Source organism: Corella eumyota, chromosome 6 (assembly GCF_963082875.1).
Source record: "Corella eumyota chromosome 6, kaCorEumy4.1, whole genome shotgun sequence".
Taxonomy (NCBI): Eukaryota; Metazoa; Chordata; class Ascidiacea; order Phlebobranchia; family Corellidae; genus Corella; species Corella eumyota.
This window is the reverse complement of record NC_137495.1, coordinates 597,041-610,491: the sequence shown is the minus strand read 5'-3', so window position 1 is coordinate 610,491 and position 13,451 is coordinate 597,041. Positions and strand designations below refer to the sequence as shown.

Below are 13,451 nucleotides of genomic sequence, written 5' to 3'. Positions count from 1 at the left end.
TCGTCTGCTGGTTAGGAATTCTTAAATTAACCACGCAGGTGAATTCACTGTATAATTATATTATACGGCAATTTCTTATAAAGTCGAATTCAAATTTCATTAACGGTAAATCAAAAACATAAAATTCCAAAATTCAAAATACAACTGCTTTGTAGTAAGGCATAAGATAACTAATTAAAAGGAAAAACAAGGAATCGAATCCCATGTCAAAAGCAAACCACAGATTTTAAAAACAAGTTTAAGATTAAAAGACATATCAAAATAGGAGTTAATATAAGGTTTTGATGAAATCAAGAAACGATAACAAAAATAATTCCCACCAAATGTGAAATAGTTAAATTTAATTGTTATTAATGTGAATAAAAGGTTAGCTTATGCACAATAAGCTACAATGTAAACTATTTACTGAAGTGGTTGTTTTTCCTTCGTAATTTTTGAAATTCCATTAGTTTAAAAAAGATTTCATTAATTTACCATCTAGTTTATACGAACAAGGTGATTAAGTTCATAAATAAGCTTTAGTAAAGAACTTTTATTAAGTTAAATTAAGTCATTTACCAACATTTTTAAAGTTTTTAAACTTATGTGATGAATATTAAAAATGATCATTTTTGTTACTAAATACTTTATTCGTTTTCTTTAACGCAAAATTATTTTAAAATTAATATTTTTTTTATTTGACTAACTTGCTTTCTATTCATTTAACAAGGTTTTAATTTACTTTTTGGATTCAAATTTATTATATTATTTTTATTGAGGAAACCGCCATTTTTAGTCACGTGATCGGTTTCGCTTTATTTGTCATCTACTAAATTTTTAGATAAAATTTTAGTTCCTTAAACTATAAAACTGATTTAAACTAAGTTTTTTTGACAAATAACTGCCGAAATGGTGAAGATATTTGTTGGGAATATAGCTAACGGTGTGACAAGTGCAGAAATGAGGGATTTATTCTCGCAGCACGGAAAGGTAACGGAATGTGATGTTTTAGGATCGTACGGTTTTGTTCATATGGATAACGAAGCAGAAGCAGAAGAAGCAATTATGTAAGTTTAATTTTAAAACCAGTTAAAATATTTTAAAGTTGATTTTATTAACTTCATCTGTATGTGAAAATAATTTTCGTTTTTATGTAGAAAAGGCTAGATGTAAATGGATATTAAATAATATTCTCTAAAATGTTCAAAAAAAATTTTAACAAATTATTAGGAAATTGGACAAACACAATTTCAATGGGTCGGATATAAATGTCGAGAAGAGCAAGGGTGGTGGCTCACGTGGTGGTGGCGGTGGTTCGAGAGGGGGTGGCCGGTAAGTTTCAAATTTTGTTGTCAAAACTTTCGTTAAAAAAGTTGCGATTTGTAGCTAGTTATTCTTTAAAACAGATCTTCTAAACTTGACATTTATTACTTCATACGGCTCGTGTTTTACTGCAAAGTTAAATTTTTATAAATTTTTTAATTCAATAAACGCGTTTTTTTATTTTTGGGGAGTTGTGACTTACTTTATTGAATTTTACTATGATGCCACATTTTTTGTAATTCCAAATCGACAAAAATTGGGGTTTTATGGGTTGCTGTGCTTTAATGATTGAGCATTACTTTTAAGTCATATAATTGTTATTTTTGGTCCATAGTAAACGTTACCGAGATAATATTAACCTTAAACTTTGCAGTACCACCAAGTCCATGTAATTCCTAAAATAAACAATTTGTTTTTAAATATTGGACATCCAACCTTTTATAATATATATCAATTTGCTACCTACACCATTCCTATTGTTAAAAACACAACAGCAATTAATTTTTAACGATTTTTGCAAATCGACTTCGAATTTTGCCAATTTGTTTCAAAAGGGGAAACATGAGAGGTGGACCACGCGGCGGCGGTAACTACGGTGGTGGCGGTCCTGGATACGGTTCCTACGGCAACGATAACTCGGCCGGCGCAAAATCGGCCCGACGAGCGGGATGTGCTAAGTTACACGTCGCAAGTTTGCCCGATAATTGTCGCTCCAACGAGTTGCGTCATTTGTTCGAGCGGTACGGTTACGTGGCGGAGTGCGACGTCGTCGAAGATCGAAATATTGCGTTTGTTCACATCGAGGAATGTGCAGCTGATGATGCCATTTATGGGTTAAGTGGGTACAGGTTGCGGGGCTCTGAACTCAAGGTTCAAATGTCAAAGAATCAGGGGGGAATGAACCAGGGTGGTGGGTATGGTGACAGGGGTGGTAATATGAGAGGAGGGAGGGGAATGAGGGGTGGTCCAATGGGGGGCATGGGTGGTAGAGGTCGTTTTAACGACTTTCAGGCTCGAAATTTTGGTCCAGGTAGAATGGATCGGGGTAATGGGTATGGAAATGGGGAAACACCATTTGAGGCCAATTTACCCCCTCCAGCAAAAGATCGAATGGAGTTGTTAGAGTTATTAGATAAAAGGCGAAGGTTAGAAAACCTTGATCCTTATGAGCGAAGATTAATTGCATGTCAAGACCCATTTAACTTACCCCCACCCCCACCTGAGTATTTACGCCTTGTCCGCGAACGAGCCATTGTCAAAGCGCGCTTACCATTGCCATCTGCTGTTTCGTCTGTAATCGGACGCAGTCTGCCAACGGCCGGGTCTGCCACAACATCAAGTGCTCTCACGAGGGCGCTTATCGCACGACGGGCGGCTGCAGTAGCGGCAAACGTGAAAAAAGAACAACTCCAATCAGCGTACGGTGACACAATTAATGCAACCGGAGGTGCTAGTGCCTATGATTCCCTTTACACACGTGATTATTAAATTCTCACATTATGGGGATCCCTTAAACTCTGATTTAGTAGTAAGAATAATATCTTAAAAGTCTGACTTTTTAAAAATAGTAATATTCTGATTTTAAATTGGTTTGAATCCAAAATTTGCTGTAAATATGGGCAGTAGTTAACACTTTTATTTTTAATAGGTTTTGATTTTTGATTTAAAATGTTTAATGATTTTAGAAGCACGGCTATTGTTAAAGCAAAAATTGTAAATTGATTCCTGTTTTTAAATTTGTGTAAATTGCGTTTCTATTTTCAAGGCAACTAACAACTTTGCATAATAACCAAATATTCTGTAAAAAAGATTTCTGCTGACCTCTTAATTTGAATTCGCTTTTATTTTACTGCCCCTTAATCGTTAAGTTTTAATCATGCCAAAAAGGGCAAATTTAGTTCAAAATTTTGATTTTTTGGGTTGTTTTGTTTGGCCTTTCATTGTAACTGTGTGTTCGTTTTTTTTCTATCAATACAAACTGGTTTTAACTAGTAATTCTTTCGGTTTCGTATTATATGGGCAACTTTTTATTAGGCAACCATTTTTTGGTAAATTCACAATGAACAATGATCACACAGACCACAATCAGTTGTTTTGCTAATTATGTGTAAACATAAAACACATTTACTAGTAAGTGGTAATTATAAATAGTAAATGTAATGGGGAAAATGAAGAAGTCGAACAATTTTGGTAAAGTTTTTTTTAAATTACAAAACACGAAGCCACTTGTAAAATCACTATCATTCAAAAAGTAATTCCAAACAAAATAAAAAACAATTTATAATAATAACACAAAATAAAGTTAATTTGGTGAGCTTAGTTCTAGTAAAAGAAGAAATTATTCCAAATAATCCGACGGTATTATCGAATATTTTCGGTCCAGATGAAAAATTCAAAGCGGCGCAAAATTCGACGCAATTTCGTAAAAAGGTGAATTCGTTATTTTTGTCTAACTACTCAATTGAAAAATATTGACTTTTATTTATTAGCAGATTCTGTTAATTAAGTATTGCCAATAATCTGCCGGTTTCTTGCTATAAAATGGTATCAAATTCTTATTTTGGGCCAATTTTTGACTGTATTTTTAGGGTTTAATTGTTAGGATTTATATTATTTTCAACTTTTACTTTCAATTCTTATCTATTTTATTTTAATTTAGGTAAAATCTTTGTTGCAATAAACCCGTGGGAAGTCAAATAATAAACAAGTACAAAAATGAATAAGAGAAAATGCTGAAATACAAGGTAAAGTTGATTTGCTTAAAATATTTACATAAAGGCAAAAGATAATCTAAATATAAATTATTTTGTATATACACAATTTTTTGCTTCTAATAACCTAAATTCTCTTTTTCTTAGGTAAGCAACAAGAACATAAAGCTAGTGGTGACAACAATAGTAAAGCTTTAATAAAGGTAAGCCTTTAACAATTGATATCTTATTTTTATCATGGCAATTACCAAAAAAGGTTGTAAGCCTTATTAGTATTTCACCATGTTATGATTTGCATTATATCTTAATGTGTTAAACTTTAACTCTGTTGTACTGGTATTTAATATGTTTTTACATTCCAGGTAAAGTTGGAATTGCATCAAAAGATGGCCATTCATTTTGGCTTTAAACTAGTAAACCTTTTTCTCTTTACTTTTCTGTACAATAAATGCCTTATTTATATTTATACAATTTATTAACTTGTTTTCATAGTAAAACATATTAGGATCATAAAACCAATAATTGTAACCATCTTTTTTTTAAGTTTTACGTTGAAATATTGTTGATTTTGTTTTAAATACAAGGGTGTGGTTCATGTTATTTTATATTTCTTAAATTCAGTTAAAATTTAAAAGTCTTAAGGGATTATATAAAGGATGGTATTGTATAAGTCCTTTAGAATCAAACTCAATACCCTTTTTTTAAATAAAATTTTTCTATTTTCTAAAAAATTTTGTCATTTTTTACCTTTACAAATAACGTTACAGGTATTTTTTTTCGTGAATATGTAATTACTAAAGTCTCGCAATTATTAAAATAACTTTATTTTCTAAACATTTAGGATTAATATTTTCAAAACACGATTTCAAATATTTATAAACATTCCATAAACTTAATTAAAATCCTTTTTTTAAACACCCAACATTTACCTCGATCAAGGTGTGGTGAATAGGATATTATGACGTCATATGACCCGAGTTGTACCACGTCATAATCGTTACTTCCGTCCGTTTTGAAACAAGTTAATGATGTTAAATCTTGCGTAAAATCGCAAAAATTGATGAATAAAATTATTTTTAAATTAAAATCACGATTAAAAATGTTTGTAAAAGACTTATAGAAATTTTAACCAAACTTTTGAGCTTACAAACCGCACTCGATTTTAATTAAAATCTATCAAAACATTTTTGTAAGTGATGTCATATTTTGTGACGTAGTTATGGCTATAAAATTAAAACGCGATTTTATTTTCTTCCATTTTGCAAGATAATTAATGGAAGATGAACATGTTTTATATATTATTAACAGGTATAATAATGGTTTTGAAATATAAAATTTGAACATTAATTTATATTAAAAATTTTAAATCTAGAATATTTTTTTTAGCTTTCTTGATTACGTTACAAACAAAAGCGCAAGGCGATGGACAAGGTAAGAAAATTAGAATTAAAAAAAAATTAACTCAAACATTTAATGGATTATGACGTCACAGTGGTCGAGGTACCGAGCTTCAACGTCACAGAGGTTGAATGTGGTAACAACGAATGGAAATGCCCTACGTCACAACAATGCATCCCCGACTTTTTTCGTTGCGATAATTACCCCGAAGATTGCCCTGGCAACGAGGATGAAATGAACTGCGAATTATGGGGTAAGTGACGTCATAATATATGTACAAGCGACATTTATGGCGTTAGATTTAATGTTCACAAAAAATGAGGTCGTGGGTTTAATCCCCACTGCTCTTAGTAAGGCGCTATAAACGGTATAAACTCTTGCTGAGCCAGCACTTAATCAGCAGCTTAAATATCAGGCAATTATAATCTACAATATCTCAAACTGCCACAGGCAAATCGAGACTGGGTCGGATTAACTGATGTTACTTTATGTTTAAGTCGCCCATTCGACTTTCCCACATCGAGGATAAAGATATATACTAAAAAAGTTGTCGTTCTGTATACTTTAATTTATTTTAACCCCAGGTATTTTTGTTTCAGATTGCGGGCCTCTCTATTGGAAATGCCCGCAGAGTTTCTCTTGTATCCCGATCTCCGCACGGTGTGATGGTCACCCTGATTGTTTGTATAAAGAGGATGAATCAGATTGTGAAGAATACGGTAATTTATTTAACTAATTAGTTATTATCCAATTAAAATATTGGTAAAAGTTTGTAGTTGCATTTATTAAGTAAAGTAATACGACAAATGTTAACTAATTATGTAATATAATTTGTTTGTTTATTTATGATATAAGATTTTGTAATTAAATAAAAAACTTAATTAATTGAAAAGTTTTATCCTCAAAAATGTTTATATTATGACGTAACTAGAAAGCAACGCATGACTGATTTATTTTGCCAAAAATTGATTTGGTTTAAAAACACGTGGTTGCTTAAAATAAAAATATTTTTAAAATAGAAAATAATTAAAAATAGAATATTTAAACAAATAAATGTAGCGAGAATTTAGTTTTATTATGTGGAAAGTTTAGTTATATTTAGATTTGACAGCGTGGTGATATGACCAATTAGAAATAGACTAAAATTAGATTTTTGATTTTCTACTGCGCCAAATTTGATATTAAAAATGTTTTTAATGCTTAATCATTTCAAATAATTAATTATAGTGTGATACATTATTTGCAAGAATTTAATTTATTTATAGTTTTTAAAATATTTGTTTAGCATTTTTTATGTGACAAAGATTAACAACATTTTCACTTTTATTTTTAGTTTGTCATTCAGAAGCTTTTATTAAATGTGCCGATAATCGTCAGTGTATTCACATCACAGAAAGATGTGACAACCGTGGGGGAGACTGTAACGACCAATCAGATGAAAGGGGTTGTTATGGTAAGTTATAAGTTTTACTTTGCTTAAAATCTTAACAATTACAGTTATAAACTATTATAATACAGACTTTTATTTTTGGTTTTTCGCGCATTGATAAAAGTAAATAATAAATACGATGTACAATTAATATTACAACAATGCGACGGGAAAAAATGACAAAATCAATTTAATGATTTAAAACATGTCAAAAGTATTAATGTTTATATAAAGATTTTAAGTATGTTATGGCATGGTCACCAACTTTGTTAAAGTTATGTTAGTATTTTAATTGCAAAGTACTTAAAGTGGCTTTACACCTTTTAAAACCACTTTCCTATTCTTTAAGATTAATTCAGGACTGTTTTAGCAACTGTAGCACAGTTTTAAATGTATTTCCACTAGCGTCAATCCTGGAGGTGCATGCACCGCTATATATCTTATAAGTATCAAATATTTGTGGCAACTCTAGGGTGTTTGCAAATGTTTCATTTTTGCATAAAAATTAAAAGTTATATATGCAATGTAAAAAATTTTACAATTATAAATGTTTGAAATGTCGCCAAGTTTTATTGTAATATTAATACCATAAAATACATTATGCATACCATGTTGTAGATTGTCTAAAACCATGTGTATTCCTGATTACTGTATATAAGCAGCTATATTATAAACCTTTCTCTTAAACCAGTTTTATTATTCAGATTGTGGGAGATCAACAGTATTATGTGACAACAACCTGGGTTGTGTGGAAAGAGCAGAAATCTGTGACGGGAGAAAAAATTGCGCGGATGGATCGGATGAATTATTCTGTGATCGTGAGTTTTGTTTAAATTTGTATATAATACATACTCTATTCAATTTCCATATTTTAATAATACCGTATTTAATTCCATTATTTTGTAAAATACAGTGCTTGTGTTTAAAGCTTATTTAGAAATAAACAATGCCATCTATTTTCGGTAAAAGGTTATTAAACTACCTTATTTTTATATCTATGGCTTAAATCCGCGTATATTTAGACCAACTTGAAAATAGTCTATGGGCTAAAAAGGTTGAGAACCACTGGCTTAAACCTTTATCAAGTATAACCAGTAGTAGCAGATTATTTAATAATACATACAACATATATTTATTAACAGTTGTTCATTAAATTAACACAGGTCTGAATAATACTTGCACCAATGTTGAGCTTATATTTCCTCCCCCTACACAAGGTAAATATGTGATATTATAATTAACCCTGTGGACTTTATGTTATTTATTATTAAATCTTGATTAAACTGTTGAAAGTGTGCTAGGTCAATAATGTGTATGTTATATTTAGTACTGTTTACCTTATTATAAGTTGAATTATTCTTACACTTTACACCTAATTTGCTTATAGGGTAAAAACTATTACACTTTATATGAAATATTTTTTTAACATTTTAGATCCCTATACATGGAATGAAATCTGCCCTTTTGGTTTAAATGGTTCATATTGTAATGAAACCTGTCTCAGTTGTGTTGAGCCATTCTGTATTCAAAACCAACTAGATTCTGGAACTTATGACATTAAATCATTAAACCTTACATGTGTGCCTCATGATGTACTTGCTCTCACTATAAGAGATAGTCACATTAACAATCTTGACTCAGAGGTCCTCGGTTCAATTACCGCTGTCTTCCTAAAATTTAGTAATGTTTCAATTACTACAATTGGTCCAAATGTCTTTGAAAATTTAAGGATCCAGTTTTTGTATTTAAATTTCTTGGGTTTAAATTTAAATTCAATCCCTTTTGTCAATTTAAATGGGCTGTTCGTTTTAAATTTAGATTTTAACTTTTTGCTTGATATTCCAAATTTACATGGAGCTCATACACTAAGGGTACTTTCCCTTAACCATAACCTACTCACAACACTAAACAGAAGATCTTTTTATGATGTCAGATATTCCATTGTTTCCCTTTATCTTAGTAACAATCGAATTAACAACATTGATGTTATGGCTTTTGATGGTCTCACTAACTTGGATATTCTAGATTTCGGCAACAATTGTATAACTAACTTTTCAATTGGATTATTTTCATCTTTAAATAACCTTAAAGTCTTATTTTTACAAAATAACGACATTTACTTTTTTCCTCTTATGATTGGGGCTCCAGCTAGTGGTATAAATGTCTGGGTCTCTGTCCGCATCAATTGTTCAAACTTTGAGGAGCACCATCAATGGGAATGCAGTCATAGACAAAATTTTGTCAATAATGCTACTGTTTATTTTCTAAAAAGTAATTTTAGTAATTGTGACGTGGCTGACTGCCCACAAAATCAATCATGCGTGGATTTGATCGGTGCGCACAAGTGTGATTGTTCTTCTCCATCGTGTGACAGGGAATGTTCGTGCTCGGCTTTTAATGGATTTATTGAACAGTAAGTTTTTAAAGTTATTAAACTTATTTTATTTTGTTGAATTTTTTTACAGGTTTTTTATTTGTTTATTACTTAATATCTACTGTAGGTTTAAATTTAATTGTTACTAAATCATAGCTTTTCTTGCATTTGTCATTTTAATTGTCATAATATGGTCGAAACTTTATTAAGTATATTTTGCCTACAATAATTTACATGCCCCCAAAATTGGAGGTTTTTTTGGTCTATAAATTGTACATACGTTCATATATATTCCCCTAAGCTTTACTACTTATAAAATAGAACCACCCTATAAGGTATTATTTGGTTTATATTAAATAGAGTTTATTAATTTAATATTTTAAATTTTAGATGTGATTCTTCATCTACTAACATAGACGGCTCTTCCAAAGTTTGCTCAGTAAATTGCCAATGTGACGTGACATCACTTCAGTGTTTAAACACAAACCTGATTGCATTTGACCCCACCGAAATATGCTTGCCCCCCACTCTAACCAAACTCGACCTTAACAATGTCGCACTCTCTGTAAGTAAGGTTTTAGATCGCCTAAATAACCTTACCTCTTTGATCTTATCCAATCAAAACACATCAGCTTTGTTCTCGTATTTCAAAGGCTCCAATCGACCAATTACAGAGCTAGTAATTGTTATGTCACAATTATCAAGCATCCCTTATGATGTCATAATTCGCTGGGAGAACCTTAAAAGGTTAGATCTCCATAGCAACCATATCACAGAGATAAATCCGCTCGGTAATAAAAAACTTGAATTTCTAGATCTTTCTTTCAACCGAATTATTTTCATTAACTCCAGCGCTTTCGAATTATTAACAAATCTTAAATATTTAAACCTTTCAAACAACTTTATGACCTCGTTCACCCTAACAGTTAACCCATTCCAGTATTTAATAAATCTAAGAAACCTTGATTTGTCACAAAATGAGGTAACCAATTACCCCCTGGACTTACTTTCCAACCAGGGGGCTTTACAAGTTGTCAAGGGAGACGATTTCGTGATCTGCTGCCTTGCAGAACTGACATCATCGGACACTTTAATGTCATGTACTCCTGTTGACCCGATTTCATCGTGCCAGAGGATTTTAGGTTTAGAATATATGCCGTGGTTGATCTGGATCCAGGTTATGTTCGCGTTGTTTGGAAATATCTGCGTCCTTACTCTTAGAATCAGAGAGTATTTAAAAGAAGTTGTTAGTGGTCGAAAACTCAACACTTTTCTCGTTGGCGTGCTCTCTAGCGCCGACTTGTGCATGGCTGTGTTTCTGATCGTCATAGCGATGGCCGACCAGGTTTTCAAGGTTGACTACTACAAGGTCGCGTCTGATTGGAGGGAGAGTGTCTTCTGCAAAGCAGCCGGATTTTTATCTTTCTTCTCGGCTGAAGCTTCTATGTTTACTCTTCTTATTATCACAATTACTAGAATGATATCAGTGGTTAAACCTCTTTATTACATCACAATCAACCCATTGTTGTTTCGTGTGCCTGTTATTATAACATGGATGTTTGCTTTTTTAATGGCAATTATTCCTTTTTTTGTTTTCGAGGATTTTTATAAATCATCCAGCATCTGCCTTCCTACTTTCTACCCCTCAACTTCCACCAAGGGTTGGCAGTTCTCTTTGTTTGTCATAATCCTTAATTGTCTTGCCTTTGTTGTCATGATGACATCATACCTGGTATTAATATTTGGAACACGGAAGTCCAAGTTTGATTCCAGTCACAGGCATCGAAGTAAGAACGCCAGACAAGGAAAACTCGGACGTCGAGTCTTTATGATCGTTACTACCAACTTTTTGTGTTGGATTCCAATCTGTATTATGGGTTTTCTATCATTAACCCAAAATGAATTAAGTTTTAACCCCTATATTTACCCCTGGACCGCTGTGATTCTGTTGCCTATAAATGCCTCCATGAACCCAGTTATTTATACTTTGCTAACCAAGAAAAACAAGCTTAAAAAGTTGATTTTAAGGGCCCCTGACACTAGGAGTACATCGTTAAAATAACCACAAAAACGTCAACTTTAAACAAATCTTATTCTGTATATATCTCAATGTTAAAATCATTTTAGTTGTTCTGTTAATAATCAATTTCTCTGCGTTGTTAAATAATTTAATAAAGCGAAAAATAGAATTATGATGTCACATGTATCAATATAGAGGCACAATCTTTAAATTAATGACATCACAATCATGTTTATCCATTTAACTGATGATGTATTTATCGACATTTAATAATTATATTTCGAAACTTTTTGCAAAACTCTTGGTAGATATAAGTGACCATGCTGGTGTTTTGGATGGTCTTATTCCATGTTAACACCATTAAAAACACCACCACACCAACCATCCCTAATATGGTCATTATTTTAATTATAGTGGTTGTTTTATTCAACCAGTTAAATGGAGAAATGGTCTTTTTTATCGTTAAAATGGTTATTGGTGCGGTATGGTTGCATTTGCAAACCAATTGTTTATTGTTTTCTGTTGTAGAACAACCATTGTCACTCCATTTTGTGATGTCATAATCCCACCATACACAAACCTTTGTGAAGTCATCATTTTGTGTGGTGTTTGTTTTATTGATGATGTAAGTAAAAGAAAGCGATTCGATTGGTCGATTATTTTGATCAAAAAATGATGTCATCAAAAAATCGTTGTCGGGTTCAATGTTATATTTCTTTATGACATCATAAGGAAGATTAAATGAAGGGAGATATTGGGTTAAATTTTTCCATGATGTCACAACCGCCTTTATCTAAAAACATACAAATTTATTTTTCTATTCGCAAATTTAATAAAAAAAAATTTTTCAACAACTTACATTTTGTGTTGTATTTAAAAGTGGAAATATTTCAACTTTCTCATCTCCCATAGCAACCACTGATGATGTAATGTTCTCAGATTGGTTTAATTTTATTTTAGTGATCTTAATCTTGTACTGAGCAGTGGTTATAACTGTCCCACTGGCTAGGGTGGCAAGTTGTGGTGACAACTCTCGTTCAAATGTTGTAAGGAAATTACTAATGTTAGAAAGTTGAATCTTGCTTTTGTCTACGGGGTAAAAAAACAACTTTATTATTTCCAGAGGTCAAATCTTTAACATTGGGTTAATTTTAGTCGAATTATCAAACATTCGACAACAATTTATAAAAAAAAAGTAGGATTGCCTTTTTTCTTATTTAAACTCAAATTTAGGGATAGCATTTTTTTTCTTACAAATATTTACACAATTTGAAAAAAGGGTTATTTTTGTCCAATATATTATTTTCAAAACTTTAAAATTGCTACTTACTAAATGTTGTTGAATATAGAACTCCAATTTTTTCTTGAAGCCTTTTTAATTTGTTTGTATTGTTATTGGGTTCAAGTTGCAATTGTTTAGGTAACAATGAAGAAAATTGTTTTGATTGTTCAATTGAGTTTAACAATGCAATCATCTGTGATAATTGAGGGCTGGGAGTGTTTGCTGAAACTAAAATAAGTTTTTTTATTAATTAAAATAAATTTTTGTTATGTTGTAAATATTTTTGTTTTAAGTTGTTTTTGAATATTAAAATAATTATGACGTCACATACCTTCGTTGTAGCACGTGATACATGCTCGTTCGTTACACTTGATAATATTGACGTCATTCATACATTTGATGACGTCATCTTTTTGATTAAACCCAACTTTACTATAAGGATCTAAAACATAAGTTACCAGGTTTAAAAATTAAGTAAAGAGTTATTATGACGTAATATTAGTTTTATTGTGACGTCACCTGTTTGGCACGCGGCGTTGTAGTCACAGTTGTCGGTGTCGTCTCCTTGTACAAGCAACTTAGCACCAAGGTTGTCACAAAACGTTGATAGTTGACTGATTGAGGTGATGGGGTCGGAGGTGCAGTACATACTGTAGTTGCATTGTGGTTCTGTATAAAGTAATTAAGTTGAATGTTGGTTACTGATGTCTTAACGAAAATTTTGTTAACTTATGCGCGTTTAACCGAGAATAAAACGTTTTTAATACCCCGTATTACCCAAACCCCTTTCATGGATAGTGCGCAATGTTTCTTAAAAAAACATAAACTGGTAAATTTATTCAGTTAACTGTAGATTCTACCGAAAATTATGTTAACAATTTTGCGTTTTACCAATAATAAGACATTTTTAACTCTTTTTTACCCCTACCCTTTTC

General features: G+C 31.5%; 2 protein-coding genes across 2 annotated transcripts; both read left to right on the top strand.

Annotated features, from left to right (window-relative positions):
• Positions 1-832: 832 nt before the first annotated feature.
• On the top strand, positions 833-4,613 carry LOC145755511 (uncharacterized). The gene is made up of 5 exons (XM_082571754.1): positions 833-1,046; positions 1,210-1,311; positions 1,857-4,046; positions 4,161-4,216; positions 4,376-4,613. The coding sequence occupies exons 1-3, from the start codon at positions 889-891 to the stop codon at positions 2,788-2,790; spliced, it is 1,194 nt and encodes a 397-aa protein (XP_082427880.1). The 5' UTR covers positions 833-888; the 3' UTR covers positions 2,791-4,046; positions 4,161-4,216; positions 4,376-4,613.
• Positions 4,614-5,486: 873 nt separating this feature from the next.
• On the top strand, positions 5,487-12,016 carry LOC145755264 (uncharacterized). The gene is made up of 7 exons (XM_082571487.1): positions 5,487-5,664; positions 6,011-6,130; positions 6,745-6,864; positions 7,545-7,658; positions 8,004-8,057; positions 8,275-9,253; positions 9,605-12,016. Exons 1-7 carry the CDS (start codon positions 5,487-5,489, stop codon positions 11,274-11,276), a joined length of 3,237 nt encoding a protein of 1,078 aa, XP_082427613.1. The 3' UTR covers positions 11,277-12,016.
• Positions 12,017-13,451: the final 1,435 nt, after the last annotated feature.

Bases quoted from the DNA above. Each gene is read 5' to 3' on its own strand.
- LOC145755511 (XM_082571754.1), top strand. From the start codon at position 889: ATGGTGAAGATATTTGTTGGGAATATAGCTAACGGTGTGACAAGTGCA. The intron at 1,047-1,209 runs GTAAGTTTAATT...ACAAATTATTAG, and splicing joins GAAGCAGAAGAAGCAATTAT to GAAATTGGACAAACACAATT. The intron at 1,312-1,856 runs GTAAGTTTCAAA...TTGTTTCAAAAG, and splicing joins GGTTCGAGAGGGGGTGGCCG to GGGAAACATGAGAGGTGGAC.
- LOC145755264 (XM_082571487.1), top strand. From the start codon at position 5,487: ATGGATTATGACGTCACAGTGGTCGAGGTACCGAGCTTCAACGTCACA. The intron at 6,865-7,544 runs GTAAGTTATAAG...TTTATTATTCAG, and splicing joins AGATGAAAGGGGTTGTTATG to ATTGTGGGAGATCAACAGTA. The intron at 7,659-8,003 runs GTGAGTTTTGTT...AAATTAACACAG, and splicing joins GGATGAATTATTCTGTGATC to GTCTGAATAATACTTGCACC.